Consider the following 18296-nt stretch of genomic DNA (forward strand, 5'->3'; position numbering starts at 1 on the left):
AAGTTACTCTCATGTTTCTGGACATCCACTCAGTCCTTGTTTCGTTATACATGGAAAATCTTAGGATATCTGATTGATTTGATTTTTTTACTTCGCTTTTCTGTCAATTTTGGTTTATCACGAAGATGAGAATACGCAGTGATGTGATAAAATTGATGAAGGGGTACTCGGTAAGAACACCTATGCCCAGGCCAGAATTCGAACCCGGGACCTCTGTCATCGTAGCGTGCTGTGCTAACAACTCCGCCACGGAGGTCGACTACAATAATAAAGAGATCAACAGTGTATACGTTTACCTGCAACCCGAAAATTATTTGAATACATTATCTTGAATATACATTAATGCAATTTTTCACTGGTTATCTACAGATGAGAGAATGCACGTTGTCCATTGCAGATCAGAAGTGACTTTAACGCACACGCTTCTTTTTGATCGCACATAATAAGGCCAAATCGTACGGAAGCTCTGCCTTGGTCCCCAATGGTGGAATTTTGAACTGAATTTTCATCGGAGTTTATGGAGCATAACGTAATTACAGGCATCCGAACTGTATTATTTACGGCTATTGTCCTGGGAGGCGATTTTACGGATGATCGATTTATGGAAACGTCTTCTCTGATGTGGCTGATAACCACAGAACAACGTAATTCTGCATTTTCTTCTTCATCTTCTTTCACCGTTACGCGGATGATTGCAATGTGGAAGAAGAATTCATCTTTCTCTTGCACGCAGATATTTTTTCCCCTTGGCTTCCAGTCGGGATCTAAGCCAGGCCGCTTCGTACAACTTTACTTGCAGGTCAGATCATGGGTGGGGAACTTGACAGTTTATAGCAGGCAACGCCTGGCCAAGATAAATTCTGCTAGAGCGACGCAAAGAATTGAAAGGTGCGCCTCCAAGCGGAGTTTTCCCGAAGTTACTAAGCCAGAAGTGAGATAATAATCATATTTATTTAGTTTCCTCCAAGGTGATTACATTCAAGACGGGTCGTTGAACATTTTTGTGTAACAGATTGGAGGCCCTCACAAATTTGAAGTGCCTTTTTTATATTTTTTTAAAAAAAATCGAATATCCCGGAAGAATCGTTAAGTTTTTCCCTTGTACAGTAAATAAATTGCCCAGTGACTTTTCTCTTAAATCCTACGTGCTTTAACTTTTAAGGAATGAAATTGAATTTCATTTCTTGAACCGCGCATTCCGTAAAACAAATTTAATGAACAAGATGGTGGATAATATGCTTGGTAATATTTATGCATCACACTGCCGACTTTCGTAGCGGAGTGGTTATCATAGCGCGCTACAACACCAAAGGTCCCGGGTTCGAATCCAGGCCTGGGGATTGGTGTTGTTTATGAGTGTTCCTTCATCATTTTCATCATATCATCACTCATCTTCATCATCGCGAATAGCTAAAAGGGACAGGACAGGAAGTGAGGAACTTCCTACAGTTAATTTATACTTATTTCCAATTCTTTACTTTTTAACAGTTTAATGCGCATTATAACATTATGAGCACGATTACAGTTGACTAGGTTAGAGCTGACTGCTGTTCTTCGCTCCAGTCAGAGCGCCCAAATATGATGGGGGATGGACACACTGACTGAGGAACCTCGCTGGTCAAACTATGGACAGATGGGTGAAGGGCGGAAGGGGCAGTGCGGGGGAGGGGGAAAGGGTGAGCAGCAACAGAGAGCAGGCTAAACAATCCACATAGGAAGCATCAAGAGTTTCCTCAATCAGCGATGCCAACCCCATCAAAATGATACTAAACCTAGCACAGTTTTATATTTCTTGGCACCTAGTACCCTGTTTTAGCCACAATGGTAAAATCTAGCATAATCTGAAAACGCGAGTCCCTGGGAGGGGGAAATCGAATTCAAAGGAATATGTTTTCAGGAAATAAAAATAAAATTATATCAAAATCTTATTTCTACTTCACCAATCGGACATTTTTCAAATACGAGAAGGAAGTCTGCCGACCGAGTGACAAGTTTTTACCACAATGCCACGATTCATCCTCTATCTTTATTTTATCTTGACCAATTTAGTTCGTGAAGAAATTTTAGGGCAGGAAATCGGTAGAAAGTTGGGGTAAACAAACAATTTTCTAACACACTTTTCAAGTTCTCCTGAACCGATTTCGTTTGTTGAGCCATTGTACACAATTTTGTAGGAAAATTAACAATATTCTTACATAAGTAGTGAATAATAAGTAACGAAAGTTCAAAACTCGAAAAGTAGATGCCTATTTTAACTTAAAACTACAGATATCCAGAAAAAAATAAGTAATTAATAATAAATCCAAGCACATTTAGCATAATTTCAGTATAAGCAGCACTTTGCATTATCCTCAATCCACACGACGACAGGGAGGGGGAACAAAATCGAAATTCTCGCAATCTGAAAATATGAAGTACCGTCAATGCTATTTTCGAAGGTTCACATTTAAATATTTCATAGTTCAAAGTGAGGAGCAAGGGCTCCTTGCCACACCTTGAGCATGGCCAGCAGCTAACATTCTAAATGGAAAGGATAGTACAAGCGATACGTGTGAATGTAATTGAACACATTTTACAAACCTTGCTCGGTTTTACATAACTTCTTCCTACATCACAAAAAAGGCCACTGGTTTGTGAGTGTCCATTCATCAATTTTATCTTATCATCACTCATCCCCATCTTCGCAAATTAGCCAAAAGTGGCACAAAAAGCGAAGTAAAATAAAGCAACTCAATCAATCAAGCAATCTTTATTATTTCATAGCCTTTCACTGTCGAAATACAGAGCATTCCCTGACATTCGCTACGAGACTCGGCGGCAAGCGGCCCGGCGTCAGCGATTGTCTTTCCCGGTGAACGGGGTCCGCGACAGTCGCACGCTACAGTCTGTTTTTTTTCGCTCTCCCTGCCTTCGCAGTCTTTCTCTTTCTGTTGACGTTGCAGACTGACGCCAGTATAATCCTCCCTCGGAAGTTGTGTTGTGTTGTGTTTGTGTGTTGAAGATTGTGGCTTAATATGGCACCACAAAAGTTTACATTACAACAAAGGATTTATCTTGAGTGTTACTTCGGAAGGAGGAATTGTGGAGAAGTGCGACGACGTTTTGCAACGAAATTTCCTGGTGTTCCCGTTGCACATAGGACCACTATATTAAACCTCATAAAAAAGTTTAGAGTAACAGGGTCAGTTCTGAATAAAAATTGAAAGGAAAATCCACGTGTACTTACTGAGGAAAAACTCAATGAGATAGGACAAAGGTTAGAACAGTCTCCTCGGAAATCTATCTGCCGCCTCTCACAAGAAACGGGTGTTTCAAAAACCACAGCATTTACAGCTACTAAAATTCTAAAATTTAAAAAATAAAGTATACAAAGACAATCCGCACACCATCCGTGAGTTAAAAGAGAGTATTGTACGAGAAATCCGGAGAATTACAGTAGGCGAACTTGCACGTGTAAATGCCAATTTCCTTGGGAGATGCCAGGAATGTGTTGCAGCAGAGGGACATGATTTTCAACACCTTCTGTAGTCAAGGTTAGTACACAATATGTAAACTGTAATTTTAATAGCAGACTCTAGCGACTGTCGCGGACCCGTTCACCGGGAAGGACAAGCGCTGATGCCGGGCCGCTTGCCGCCGAGTCTCGTAGCGAATGTCAGGGAATGCTCTGTACGAAGATAGGCAAAACTCGCATTCAGTTTGCTTCAACATATGATGATCGGTTTTAGCTTTTTTCACCGTTCTGTCAAGTGTTCTCATTGGGTGTGTTTGTCTGGGTATTCATTAAACATAAATGACGTCATAGAGATAGGGATAGAGAGAAAGAGAGGGGTTTCATTTGCTGTAGAATGGTTTTACTGTAATTTTAACATTATTATGCAATTAATGTCCTTTACATGCATTATCTTTGTTGAAAGATCTTAAATAAGATGAAAGACACACCATAACAGTGGTACCATGTGAATTACTAAGGATCACCATGTCACACGAAAATTCCACAACATAAAAAGTTTAAAAAAACAGTATATACTTTCCCAAAATAACATTCCATTAAACGTATTAAATTCTTGGATTTGTATACATGCAATTAGTGTACAGTACATTCTTAAATATTTTAATTAATGAACTCTTGTTACCTTGTTAGCTTATAATTAAGTAAGACTAGAGCATGCAGCGTTCAAGATTGCAAGTTTGACACGCCTGAAGTAAAGGAATAATGATCTGGATTGTTAGTGCTCTTTCCTCTCGGTTGAGGCGCTGCAGTCGTTCCCGTTCATGTAACTCAAGTTCATGGATATTCTGGCTGCGGCCGGGGGCGTTTCGCTGCACCAGACGGTGCATTCCCCTTCCGTTCAATTGATAATCACTGCAAGAAAGTTCCATTGACCTTAAACCAGATCATACCGTCTAGGTCAGTGTCTTTATGTTTACAAGGAAACAAGAGAGAGAGAGAGAAATGCGTTGCTGTTTCGTTACCGCGTACGTGAGGGGAATCATTAAATTAACCAGCAATTCTCCGAGGTCCCGTTGGTTTTCACTGACCGCAAGCACGAAGTTGATTTGCTTGGAAATTCTTGAAGTGCGGTTAAATAGCATTATATGCTGATGGGTGAACGTTCGAAATTTCAAGATTACGAGTTGCAGGTTGGTTGTGGGTCCGGTGTCAGGCACATCCAGCTGTTAACCGTCACTAAAACTAATTATTAAGAGCTCTAAAACTGGCCCTTCTAACCTAACATATGCATTATTAGAACTAAGTGGAATTGTCAGGTTAGAAGGGCCAGGATTGGGGCTGTTAGCAATTAGTTTTAGTGACTGTTAACAGCTGGGTATGCCCCTTGCAGACGCAGACCCTTCCCGCGTACCAAAATAGTTGTCGACGTCGATGCCGGAGTGGTAGCACATGGGTTCCTGATTCGAATCAACGGTAAAATATTGATTGAATGATTGGATTTATTTTACTTCGCTTTTCTGCTGCTTTTGGCTAATCGCGAAGATGAGGTTCAGTGATGATGTGATGGAATTAATGAAGGGACACTCACAAAGTACACCCATGCCCAAGCTGGGATGGTAAGACAAGGATGTTTGTCCTCAATGAGAAAAGCTGATATGTGTGAGAACAAAGAAAGGAAATGACGAAGGAAACAACCGCATAGGAGTTTTCCTTTAAGAAATGGAAAAAATGGTTAGCGCTCCCGCTTTTGTCGCGCCCGGGTTCGATTCCCGGTGGGAGCCCCCGAAATTTGGGCGTTGACCCAGCTACGGGAGTTCAATTGGGGAGCTACTTGAAAAGAAGTAGCGGGCTTCGGTCTCGAAAGCCACAAAACAGCGGCGCCGGGGATCGATACGCTGACCACGTGTCACCCAATGAAAATGTTGCTCTGACAGGCTCTTTGACCCTCAAATACCTGTTGCACCGTAGAGTTTAGTTTAGTTTTAGAATCTGAATTAGATCTCTAGTTTGTCTGTTTCGTGGACTATATTGATTTGATTTATTTAACGCCGCTTTTCTTCCACTTTCGGCTGATCTCGACGATGAGGATGAGTGATGGTGTGATGAAATTGACGAAGGGCACTCATATAGAGCACCCAGACTTTCAGCAGAACTCAAACATGGGCCCAGACGCCAGAGACTCGTTAGTCTGCAAAATGCAGTCCAGGGTGTACTAGGTGGAAGTGAGGTTGGCATTTGGTTGTCTCAAGAAAAGGATCACGAATAATATATATAATAAAACAGCTAGAATATAATTATTGATACATATGCATAGGTGTACAAAATAACCGCATTGGTAAATTTACATCAGTTGAACCCAGTGTTGTCAAGGTATTTTAAGTTCTGAATGTTGTGTTTCTTTAATGTGTGAACCTTGAGAATTAGAACCTCACAACGGGCACAACAAAAAGCTCTGGAAAAAATGGTTTGGTGGATGTAGCTATTCAGTCTCCTTACCACGATTTGTTACTGTCAACTCCCCCACGCATTTCTGTCTCAGCTGTTCTAACTCCGACACAAAAACTAGCACTTATCCACGTTGAAACAGTAATTACTCCTCATCGGTCGGCATTCGTTTAGTTTTTTCTAACCAAAAAATGATGCTCTAGTAAGATAATGACCTGTTACCACTGGAAATCCTTCTTCGATGAGAGAAAAAAGCACGCTTTTAATAACGGGTTCAGTTGTTACGAAATCATACTCTGGAACATTTATTTTTTTTTCACTGTTAAGTGTTTATCCATATAACCTATATTGTTTACGAATACAGCTGTTCATTTGTTCTTTATATTTTTTTCTTGTTTTTGCATTGCGCTTCACCCAACCCAGTCCTTCATAAACAGTGAACCATCGCTTCCGTGTTGTACATAACTGTTAACACGCATTTTTTCCCTCTTTCTTTTCGGAGCCGGTTCTACCGGTCTCGAAGATGATGCATCCTTTGTGATCCATAGCAATCTTCATGTCGTTTTCCGTTACAGACTGTATGGTTCGTACGAAAACCTTCATTCCGGGTTTACCACCAGGGCGCTGCAAGATCTAACCGGCGGAATAGTCCAGAGCTTCAATCTGTCGAATCAGGATCGTTACCTCACCTATCAAGTTCTCAACAGTGCAGTTCCTCGCTCAACGTTGCTCATAGCTAGCATCAACCTGGTAAGTAATCTGCTGACAATTTGAACGCACTCTATTATATGTGTATTTCGATTTGGTGTATATTCAGTCAGAAATTTACAGACCTGTTTTTTACGGATACTTTGTGTGATCGAGGGTTATTTTCAGCGTAGATTGTATGCAGTGTGCAGTTGAGACAATAAACTGGTGTTAAGGGGGCAATTGCCTGCCCAAAGTTTTCGCACAAAAAATACTACAAATGAATCTTGTCGCAATTTCAGAGAGCTAACGTCACTCTCGTCTTCAATCCCTGAAGATGAGAGTGACATAAGCTCTCGAAAGCTTGGAAACCTATCCGGAAAGCACGTGGTTGATATCCAGAGAAAACATCCTCATCTTGTCGCTATTATTAAACAATGTTATAGTCTTAAACGATTAATCATTTTCAAACCAATGGAAGTTCCAAGCGCGCACAGAGTGTGGAGGAGGGTTATTTCTTATGTAATTGGACTATCTCACTTCGTTTCCTAGCAAATTCTTGTTGTTCACACAACTCGTATACTTTATTCGTTAGTGGTGTTACCTCTGTATGTCTGACTTCCACGCGGGAGACCCGGGTTCGATTTGGAGTGGGCGATCTAAGGTCGCCTTGTCCCCGCATAAAGCGGCTCTGAGGCTCACCCAGCCTCAAATCAATGAGTACCTGGGGGCAACCCGTCCGAAGCGTGGATGGTCACATCACCTCCAAAATGGCCGAGATCGAGAATATGTGGGGTTTTACCCTCACATTCCATAAATGTGCCTTCATGGCACAGTGCTATATACACGGGAACTTTTATTGGAAATGAATAAGTTATGAGTAGTTATGAATATGCTATAGTGTTCCATATGCTATCCAATATTTGTAAAAATGCGTAAATTCAATTTACAAGCACGTGTGTAGTGAGAGTTTTAGCTTAAGAAGTGCCGTGTTCCATTTCTGCATGAAAGGTATGACGCGTATATAATTACACTAAAAGTATAAAGGATTGATTGATTGATTTAGTTAATTTTACTTCGCGTTTTGTGCTTCTTGGCTAATTTACGAAGATGGGGATGAGTTATGAAATGATGAATGGACATTCACAAACAACCAAGCCCGAGCGGGATTCGAACCCGGGACCCTTGGAAAAAAGTATAAAGGATTCACGCACTGCATAAACATAGCCTGGTGCTCAGATTCCAACATGAGGGTTTCCGCAAAGGTGTACACAAGAAATCATAAGTTTTTGAAACAATACCACCGTTATAACTTACATAAACCGAGAAGTATTGTGCTGCTGGAAAAAAATATATTATGTAGACGCCTTAAAGAACATTGATTACTTTATTCCTAGATGAAATTGCTTTCGTGGGAAATAAAAACAACTTGGACAGGCAAGTCTTGTGAAATCAATTATGAGAGCCACACAACCAACACGGTACTTTTGAGCCGTAAATAATCCTCAGACATTTATTGCAAGCTCGGGTGCACCGTTGGTAATCTAGGTGACTTCGAGGATTCAGTGGTAGCAGGTCCTGATGGGAAGTGGAACAACTACATCATATAACAGCTTTAGACGTCTTCGCACAACTTTGTATGCTGAGGAGGTGTTTTGTAAATCAAACTGTCAATTTTTGTTTTCTTGTCAGATAATAACAGGTCGGTAGTATATTTTAGACGTCTCCGATTACATTGGGGTGTTGAAGGAAGGATATCGGGCTTGAACGATGCCCTCTTATAACAAGGTCTATATAGAAACTGATTGTTTACACGTTAACGTCATCATTGGTAGGTTATGGACCGCAACGGGTCACCACCATATCAAAATCTACAACTTCATCCACACACACACTAGAAATACTACATTGGAACTGGGTCTCCTCAACGCACATTTCTGCTCTTGATGCTGATTTTGTGTTGCGATATGCCCCGCGCCCCTTCCCTCCGATGGCGCGACGGTCGAGGCCTCGCCTTGTAATCAATTGATCGATACCTGGTGGAGGCACATAGTGGTTCGGACCCCACTTTAAACTGTAGGTCCAATGACCAATCATGACTAGCCTCTCTGTCTCTGTACATAAAGTAGACTTAAAACATCAACAAAAACTAAAAAAAAAAAAAACGTGTTGCGATATGACCTATCAGTGATGACGTCGAATGTAAATATAGCCTGTACTGGCCTTGATATAAGAAGGCATAGCTTGAGCTTCTTTGGAAATGTTTTCAAACCGAAACAAAATCTCAACAAGGCAAAATATACACTTATATGCGACTATAATTTATAAAAATTTCCAGATTTTTTTAACCACATTTTCTAAATAAACCTTAAAATATTTATTATGAGGATATCAAAACAAATAAGTTACTATGTTGTAAAATAGTGTGTCCTGCACTGCACAGTTCCTTATTTTTGACTCGTGGACGGTTATTTTTATTTTTCCTCTCCTAGTGAATTATAAGCACCTGAAATATTGTCCTTCGTTTCAGTTGATAATTAGGGCTTGGAAGTTGATGAAAAATCATATAGCACTTTCAAAAAGTCCGTCCTATAGACGTGTAAGTACCGTATATTTGTGAAAACCTTTGTATGTACAGTTTCTTTGCTTCTCATTTCAGGAGAAAGAAAACAAACGCCAGCTAAGGCTGCGAAATGGCCTCATCACGCAGCACGCATACAGCGTCACGGGCCTTGCACGGGTTCGGGGCCCTCTCGGGGAGACCCCGCTGGTGAGGCTGAGGAACCCTTGGGGTCGCGGAGAGTGGACGGGCCCCTGGAGTGAGCGCAGCTGGGAGTGGGACGGTTTGTCCGATCGGGACAAAGAGCTGCTCAGTGTTCGTGTTCGAAATGACGGAGAATTCTGGTAAGTTTTATTTATATTTGTTTAATTGTTCTATGAATCTGTAAGGGAAGAAATATTGCCATTTCATATATTTATATATGGCAAGGAATGGGGCGGGGGGGGGGGCGGGTGTAGTTTTCAGTCGGCCGAAGATATTAAAATTTTAATAGCTTTTGTTTTTGTTCTTATTATAATTATAAACATTAATAAGAATTCCAAACACTGGTAATTTAAACATTGCATTTTGATGCATAACCTGGCTCCGTGGTCACATCCTACACCCTCGATTTCGAGCACATTTCAAATATTTTCGTCAAAATATGAGTTTCTTCTAAGAAAAGGGTGCTTCATAATAGCGCGGAAGATAATTTTTTCACATCTACATTCTACGAAACTTACGTTTTTGTAATATTAAAATTCCTTGCGTACGTAACGTCAACACGGTTTTTGACTTGAGGGATGGGATAATTTGCGACTTGTTAAGAACGGAAGGGGAGGGTCGTATTCTATAGAAATGGACAACAATGACATTTGACATACGACTTAATTTCGACCCGCAATTCAGTGCTCGGCCTTGGGATAAAGAGTTAAGTTTCCTTCTGAGGTTTAATTTTTGGTAAAGATAGTGTTCGGTAGGTGGCTCCGGCAAGTTTCTAACATGCCTTCCAAAGGGACCCTATAGAGAAAGGCGGGGCGATGGTAGCGGTAGAAGGCGGTAGGCTAATTACCCCAGGGGCAGACTCCCGAATCGGCAGGAAGTTTGGAGTCAGCAATTTTTATGAAATTTCTTGTGGTATATCCCTGAAAAACCGACTATTACATATATCCATTGGATCGGGTGCAACGAAACTAACATGGCCGCAAGTACATTACTGGTGCTATGAAACTAACATGGTCACAAGTACAGTTCCATCTCGCAACTTCAAATGGCTACATCTCAATTTTTAACGACTGTACAGTCGTAAATACTTGTTTCCGCACTCCAAAATTTTGTTCTTCAGAATTTGCAACACAGTCGTAATAAAAAAAAATTATATAAAAAAAAATCCTTGCAAAATCAGGGTGTAGGATGTGATCACGGACCCCATAACCTAACCCCAGTTTTTGCCCTTAAAAGTTTTCATTAAAATCCTTAGAAAATATGCCACTTTTATAAACGAACATTTAAAGACCAAACTCTCGACAAACCACTATATATTAATTCTAATGTTCATAACAATTTCCTTGTTGAAATATATATTTATTTATTGTAGGGCTGAGCTGATACCGATGCTGATGTAGCGGAATCGGCCGATACCAGTGGTATTGTAAAATATAGGTTGGAATTTATTTGCAGATACTTTCGCGCCATTTTGGTCTTTCACAGGGTTAGCAAGAATGCCTCGTGACACTAATTGTCCTGGAAATTGTGCAATATTCAGTTTCTTTTTATTCTGCACCAGTCTGTAAAAACAAATGAATTTTGTAATAACATAATGTGTAATTTAATAATCTAATGTAATACTTGAATATTTTAAGGTAAAAAGGTTCTTAAATTGATGCATATTATTTCAGTGGAATTACACAAACGTTAATCAATTGAAAGATTTGAACGATTTTCAAATGTTACAAATTTCCAAGTATCAGTATCTCTTCAAAGTAGTATCTGCGCAGCCTTAATTTATTGCATTTTTACTTTTAAAACAAAAATCCCAGCATATGATTCCTTTGTGATTGTTCCTTCATCAGTTATATTTGATCAGGGTTCACCCTCATTATTTATTTACAGAGCCCAGTTATAGTGCTCAGCTTTTTGTTTTTTTGTTTGTTTAGTCGTACCAAAAATATCAATGGAGTCATTTTTTCCTCACAAACATGCTGCCTGAGTTGCACGTTCTTCTCACTAAAGGCGTTGAAAAAGCTGACATTTTCAGTGAACATTGTATGTATGTAGGTATGTATGCATATGTCAAAAGTATCTTACTTTTCATACTCACTATGTTGACAAAGTGGCCGCGGTGGCTCAGTCGGTAACGCGTCTGACCACCATGCGCAAGGTCCCGGGTTCGATCCCCGGCCGGTTCAAATCCGGGAACTTTTCTAACGGTGGAAGCGGCCCCGGCGCCCACCCAGCGTCGAATAACATGGCTACCTGGGGGAAACCCTGGGGGGTAAAGGCGGTCAGGGGCGTGATGCTGATCACATCACCCCCACTCACGACCGGATCAAGAAAGTGTGGGGCGTTACCCCCCACCCCCTATACGCCTTCATGGCGTGGTGCTATGCACAGGGGAACACTTTACCTTTTTTACCTTTTTTCTATGTTGACAAAAAATGTTCAGTACCAACTGACAACCCACCGTTAGATAGATGCTACCCTTTTTGTATATGGAGTGTCCACCATTGCTTATGTTTGTAAAACATTTATAATAAAAATAAATTGTTGAATGAGATGTGTGCAGAATTATAGATTCAAATGTGTGAATTTCTTTCAGGATGTCATTTGAAGATTTCGCACGACACTTCACCCACCTAGATTTGGTTCATATTGGTCCTGACGACTGGATGAATGAGCCTGCACTCCATTCGAAACAGCCTTGGAGAGCCGTCTTAGCCAGGCGAAGATGGCGAAGTGGCTACAATGCTGGCGGAGGACCGAATCACTCAGGTAGTTTTCAAGCTCATCATTTACCAAGTACTTTACTGTGCTCATCGTCAGGAAATATGAAAATATAACCTTTGTATAAACAAATACAATCCCACACCATGGCCGAGCAGTCTTAGGGCATCAGCTCTTAGACCAGTTTTTTTTTCTTGCATCCACCTACACAGGTATTGGCATTCAATTTCTCCTCTCCTGTATATTTCATTAACAACCAAGATCGTGAAATTTCAATTCATTCAGGTATAATAAGAGTTTGGTGAGACATACAAAACTTCAAGTGGACTGCAAGATCTTGCATTTTTTACCATTCCGCAGGTGTGATTGTGAATATGGTAAAAAAAGGAAGTGCAGAACACAGATGGGTTAATATTTTCAGAGATTTAAGAAACAAAACAAACTGATGTGACAAACCGTAGTAACATCTTATGCTTTGTTTTGAGCATCCCAGGCTCAAATGCCCACATTGAAAGAATTTTTTTTTTACTGATGAGCAATATATGGGCTGATCAGAGAAATCAAGGCAGCTTTGAACTAATTAAGTCAAAAATTATGGTTGCAGTTAATTATGAGTTTAGTTGTAAACAGTTTTTGAAATTTGCACAAGATATAAAATGTTTAGTTCTGGAGTATCAGTGGACTATTAAATATTGGTTAGGACTAAGAAATATGCAAGTTTGTAAATTTTCATTCTGTATTGTGGCCTCTATATTATATAAAATGTAAATTAATTCCTTTGTTTAATATTATTCAATCTATGAACATTTGCTGGAGTGTTGTTGCACTGCTAAAAACATGCAAAATTTGTCGTGGCTAAATCTTCCTTGAATTCAATGCTGAAAGTCTGAATTCTCCCCTATAATTCATGGCCAAAAGTTGATCACCCGAGGCTTTGGGCTCTTGCTATGAGATTCACTGCTTTGAGCCTCCTGAGGGGAAGCATAACAGCTTTTCTCCTGAGATTTCAGCCAGTGTATGGGACCGGTGTTCACCCACCAATGAGTAGCGTATCTTGAGCCACGTGGGAGTGTGCCTAGCAGTTGGTAGGTAAGACTTCGCCCTCAAGGGCCATTGCACCACAGGTTATTATTAGAAACAAATACAGATTGTACAACATAATAATTTATTTATATGAGTAGTAAGCCAGTAACTGAATCGGAAATAACTGTGGCAACCTGTATACGTTTTTATTAACTTTATAGCCAGCAGGTGTCATCGCACGTGAATGAAGTTAATAAAAGTGCTCAAAAGTTCCATTGTACCTCAGAATCCTTTTTGTAGGAATAAAAAGTCTGTATAATAATATTTTTGTTTAAAGCAACAGTTATACAACACAGTATCCATTATACAGGGTGCTCGGAAATTGCCCTTACAAACTCCTAGGGCAAGTAGAGGGGACAGAGTAGACAATATTTGGAATAGGAACCCATGTCCGGAAACGTACCGTTTCCGTGCTACAAGCATGACAATGTGTCGGCTGTGCCTGTGTTGGTATGCAACCTGGTAGGCAGTACATGACGTCAGAAGATCACCTGATGACCTAAAGTGTAATCATTTATTACAACCATGTCAAATGAGGTGTTACGCAAGGTACAGAATTGAATGACATGTGACTCAGTCCATAATACAAAAAAAAATATTTGGTAACAATGCCAAGGGAACAAAAAAGAAACGTACTATTTATTGATCACCACCTGTGTCGACAGTGGAATGCAACAATTTGTAGACGTCACGTGCCATCAGGTGATCTTCTGACGTCATGTACTGCCTACCAGGTTGCATACCAACACAGGCACAGCCGACACATTGTCATGGTTGTAGCACGGAAACGGTACGTTTCCGGACATGGGTTTCTATTCCAAATATTGTCTTCAGTCCCCTCTACTTGCCCTAGGAGTTTGTAAGGGGAATTTCCGAGCACCCTGTATATACAGTATGTTTCTTTGTGTGTATCTTAATTTGAATTTAACAATTGATGGCAAATTGATTGATTTGGATTGATTTTGTGTTTTAAGTCCACTTTGTGCACAGTAAGGCTAATCGGGACTGGACCTACAGTTTAAAGTGGGATCCAAACCACTATGTGCCTCCACCAGGAATTGAACCCAGGACCCCTTCAATACAAGGCGACGACGATACCACTGCGCCATCGGGGAGGCCTAATGACAAATTGCACAGAAGGATTTATGATATAGAAGTGACCTAATTTCAAACCCTCAAGACTTGTACATGTATTGTGTAGAGTTTACTGTAACTATAAAACATCTTTAGAATATGTGTATTTGAAGCAAGCCCTCAACCCCTCTGAACATACATTTACATATTTCATAATTATAAATATATTGAACTTCAAACTTATATCAATACTTTAAATTTGTCTAAAATATTTATAAATGCTAGTGTATAATTTGAACTGCATCTATCAGTCTAGTAGTGTTACTTCATATGTTTACATATGAGATAATCACAATATTAAAATAGCTGCCATTTAACAACCAAATCCATTTTGTGCAAATGACAGGCTCAGAATAAATGAAAATTCTGAATTTTGCATAATGTACAGAATCTTAAGGCTCCCTGAAAATGCGAGGTATTTTACAGAGAACACGATTCACCCACACACTGGTAGTGAGGGCAAATATCAGTGATTCAGTCCAACTGCCTACATATTTTTCATCATTGTTATTGGCCATCAGCTCAGCCCTAATAATAACACTAAGTAATGTATTTATTTGCTTGTATTTATTCAGAGACTACAGCAATGAACCCCCAGTTCCATATCCAGATACCTCGCACATCAACCAATAAGTGCCATGTGGTTGTCTCCGTAACGCAACATTACGAGACCAACCCCGTCGATACCAAAAAGAAGAGGACCCTTCACGCTATAGGCTTCGCTGTGTATGAAGTTCCGCATACGATGGCCAGGCTCACTCCTCATTTCGTCTCTGACCAGGTTAGTGCCATGTTTCTGTCTTAATTCTTTAAACTGTAGATCAGCAGCTTTCAAAGCAGGCAATACAACTCCTGTAGGTAGAAGTGAAGTTACATATACACATGAGAATTTTTGAGGAGAGGGATAATCAGGCTATTGACAGAAAATGAATGAGTAGAAATAATAATATTCAAATAAGAATTATTATTATAATATCCTAAGGGAGACTTTTCTTTCATTATTTTAGATTTCGCACATTAGCGACATGGGCATTGCCAGAAATTTTTGTAGGGGAAGGGGATGGTCAGGCCATATATAAAACTTGAATAGTAGATGTGATAACCATAAGCTTGATAATAATAATAATTATTATTATTATTATAAAATAATTATTATAAATTAAAAGCAATTAACTTTTGCTTGGACTGTATGCTTAATGTCTGTGTAACCTCAATTCTCCTCTGTATCATTCAAGCATGTTTGTAGTATAAGGAGCATAGTGAAGGAAAGTACTCAACTACCGTACAATGTATGAGGCATGTCCGGAAAGAAAGGTTACAGCCTGTACAGGCCGAAAGGTGATAGTTGGCAACACTGGCTTTGACCTTCATCCTTCGGCTCATCTCGCGGATGTTTGTCATTGTTACCTGGAGCCTAGTTTGAGTAATACGTATTGACAATGGCTGTGCTGGTTCAGAATCCTGCCAAATGTGAAGTGCGCTCCATCATAAGTTTTCTCCATGCAAGAGACTAGTGCCCAGCAGATATCCACAAACAATTTTTCCCGTGAAACAATTAGTGCAAATCGGCATCTCACAGTAAGACACAAAGTCATTCCGGAAATGTCTAAGACAACGCTTTTTACCATCCATCATACACCCTGGACCTTGCACCCACCGACTTGCACTTGTTTCTTCACCTTAAGTAACATCTTGCAGGTCAACACTTGCAGGACGATGAAGAGATCAAGAACAAAGTTGAAATGTGGTTCCAGCAGCAGGCGGCAGAATCTATGACTGTGCAATACAGAAACTAGTACCTAGACTTAACAAGTGTTTGGACAAATAACTCGTGTAACACTAAATAATCTGTAGTGGATGTGTTGTCAATTTTTTTTTGAATGAATACTAGTTGTTGTAACCTTTCTTTCCAGGCACGCCTAATATCTTCGATCAATCCCAGATTTAGAGATTTTACGTACATAAATATGGCCTGGATCTCAAATTTCGACATGAAGGTCTCAGCATGAGTAGTCACATGAATCTTCATGTGGTTTGCTTTCACTGTTGTCCAGATAGGTTTATGTAGCGAGTCATGAAACTATCGCGAACCTCTCGACAACAGCCCTAATGCAAACCACACGAAGATGTCAATCTAAGCAGATGCAATTTTTTAGATTTTGGGATGTCACAGTGGAAAGGAGAGTAAATTTCAAAAATCGCTTAGCTGATGTCAGCCAACGGTCTGTAAAACTTCAGTTCTAGAACAGAAAATGCTTCCTATATATAACATTGTGCAAATTGTTTACTATTTACAGAAACCTTTAGATGTTACAAATCATTCTGTGGCCAGAGAAGTAGTCACATTTTTCACACTGCCACCTGGAGATTATGTTGTCGTACCTCAAACAAACATCCCGAACTGTGATGGCAAGTTCCTGTTGCGTATCCTCACGGATGAACAGAGCAATATTTGGTGAGTAAAATAGCTCTTTAAACAGTGGGATTCCATTATGCACAGACTGTTTTCATTGTAATCTTTATTGACAGACGTTAGTGTCAAAATGCTTTAAGAACTGGTTAAGCGACTGGCATAGCCCATTGTACTGTTACTGTCAAATAAGACTGGTGACAGGCAGAGCTGTCATTCACTGTAAAATTCCATTGTGAATGAAAGGTGGTCTATAATTGCTCCACATTCCTTGTGCATGTGTATTGTATCCACGCCGTTCAAATCTCAACTGCTAGATGTCACATTTTCTTCATTGCTGAAGCAGGCCTCCGTGCCAACATGCTATGATACCAGAGGTTCCAGGTTCAAATCCTGCCCTGGGTTTGCGAGTGGCAGAGAAGCGAAGTAAAATAAACCAAATCAATCACTCACTCATTGCTGAATTTTACTTGTACTTGTTTCGAGTTAAGTTGCCCTTTTGTGTATATTCTTGAGAACAGCATTTAATAATTAATGTCCACATTGTGAACATTTCTTAACGATGATTCCACTTCGGACTTAGCAGCAGTGATGATTTCGGTCCTAATACATAATAGAAAGTTATTTCGTTTTTTTTAAAATTAATTTTATATTATCTATTCAAAAGATGTTTTCAGTAACTTTTATGTAATTTTATACGTTTTTTACTTTCAAAAAAATGTTACAGAATAAGAAATGTGAGAAAATATTTAATGTATTTAGTATTTATGTGAACACATATTTTGTGAAAATTGTTTTTTATTATAAACTGGTAGTAATAATAGGTTCTGTAATGGATAATATTTAAGAGGTATGTTTCTCTTTATATTCCACATCCAATTTGTTATTTTTACTTCGAAAAGGTTGTCATTGTCTACTTTAATGTAATAGGAACTAAAGTAACATATTAAGTAAAATCATAAATATTGGCTTCAGAATCAATAGAAAGTGTATTTTTGTTACTTCTATATTTTCAATTGTAGTGGTCTTTGGAATTAACAATATTTATCTTTTTTCAACAGGGAAGTAAACGAAGATAATATGGTTTTCAGGAATATATCTGTGGAGTTTATGGATGATGGAATTATGCTTGTAAGTATTTCCATAACCATTGTGGTAACTTTTCTCCTTGCTTAGTCATGCAATCTGTTTTGTAATCTGCATTATTAGAATTACTGGGAACGAGACATTTCTCTTCAAATTAGGCGTTTCTTGGCTATACGCCTTTTAGCAGGACCATACAAACACAAACACACTGGGTTTTGTCATTAACCACTGACAAAATTTGACCCTGTAGCATCATGGAAAATAACTTTTCTTAACATTGTTGTTGGGAACTTGTTTCAATGTTACAAGAACATAAAGTACACATTTTATCATGATTGTATGCAGCCATGCACTGCAGACTTATTGTTGTCAGTGAATTTTATTTATTTATTGATAGTTTGTGTTTGAGCTCTTTTTGTTTTCAAGTCCACTTTATGCACATATAGGCTAATTGGGACTGGACCTATAGTTTAAGTGGGATCCAAACCACTATGTGCCTCTGCTGGATATCAAAC

General features: G+C 39.4%; 1 protein-coding gene across 2 annotated transcripts in view; it reads left to right on the forward strand.

Moving 5' to 3' along the window:
- The window catches only part of LOC145997404 (calpain-9-like), a 219654-nt gene that overhangs the window by 161949 nt on the left and 39409 nt on the right, over positions 1–18296 (forward strand). For both annotated transcript variants that reach the window (XM_083134411.1, XM_083134413.1), the window contains exons 6-11: positions 6475–6649; positions 9246–9490; positions 11944–12116; positions 14861–15066; positions 16583–16740; positions 17757–17826. In XM_083134411.1, coding sequence (XP_082990537.1) covers positions 6475–6649; positions 9246–9490; positions 11944–12116; positions 14861–15066; positions 16583–16740; positions 17757–17826 — 1027 coding nt within the window. The remainder of the gene's footprint in view (positions 1–6474; positions 6650–9245; positions 9491–11943; positions 12117–14860; positions 15067–16582; positions 16741–17756; positions 17827–18296) is intronic.

This window comes from Lepisma saccharinum, chromosome 13 (assembly GCF_977018435.1).
Source record: "Lepisma saccharinum chromosome 13, izLepSacc3.1, whole genome shotgun sequence".
Classification (NCBI taxonomy): Eukaryota; Metazoa; Arthropoda; class Insecta; order Zygentoma; family Lepismatidae; genus Lepisma; species Lepisma saccharinum.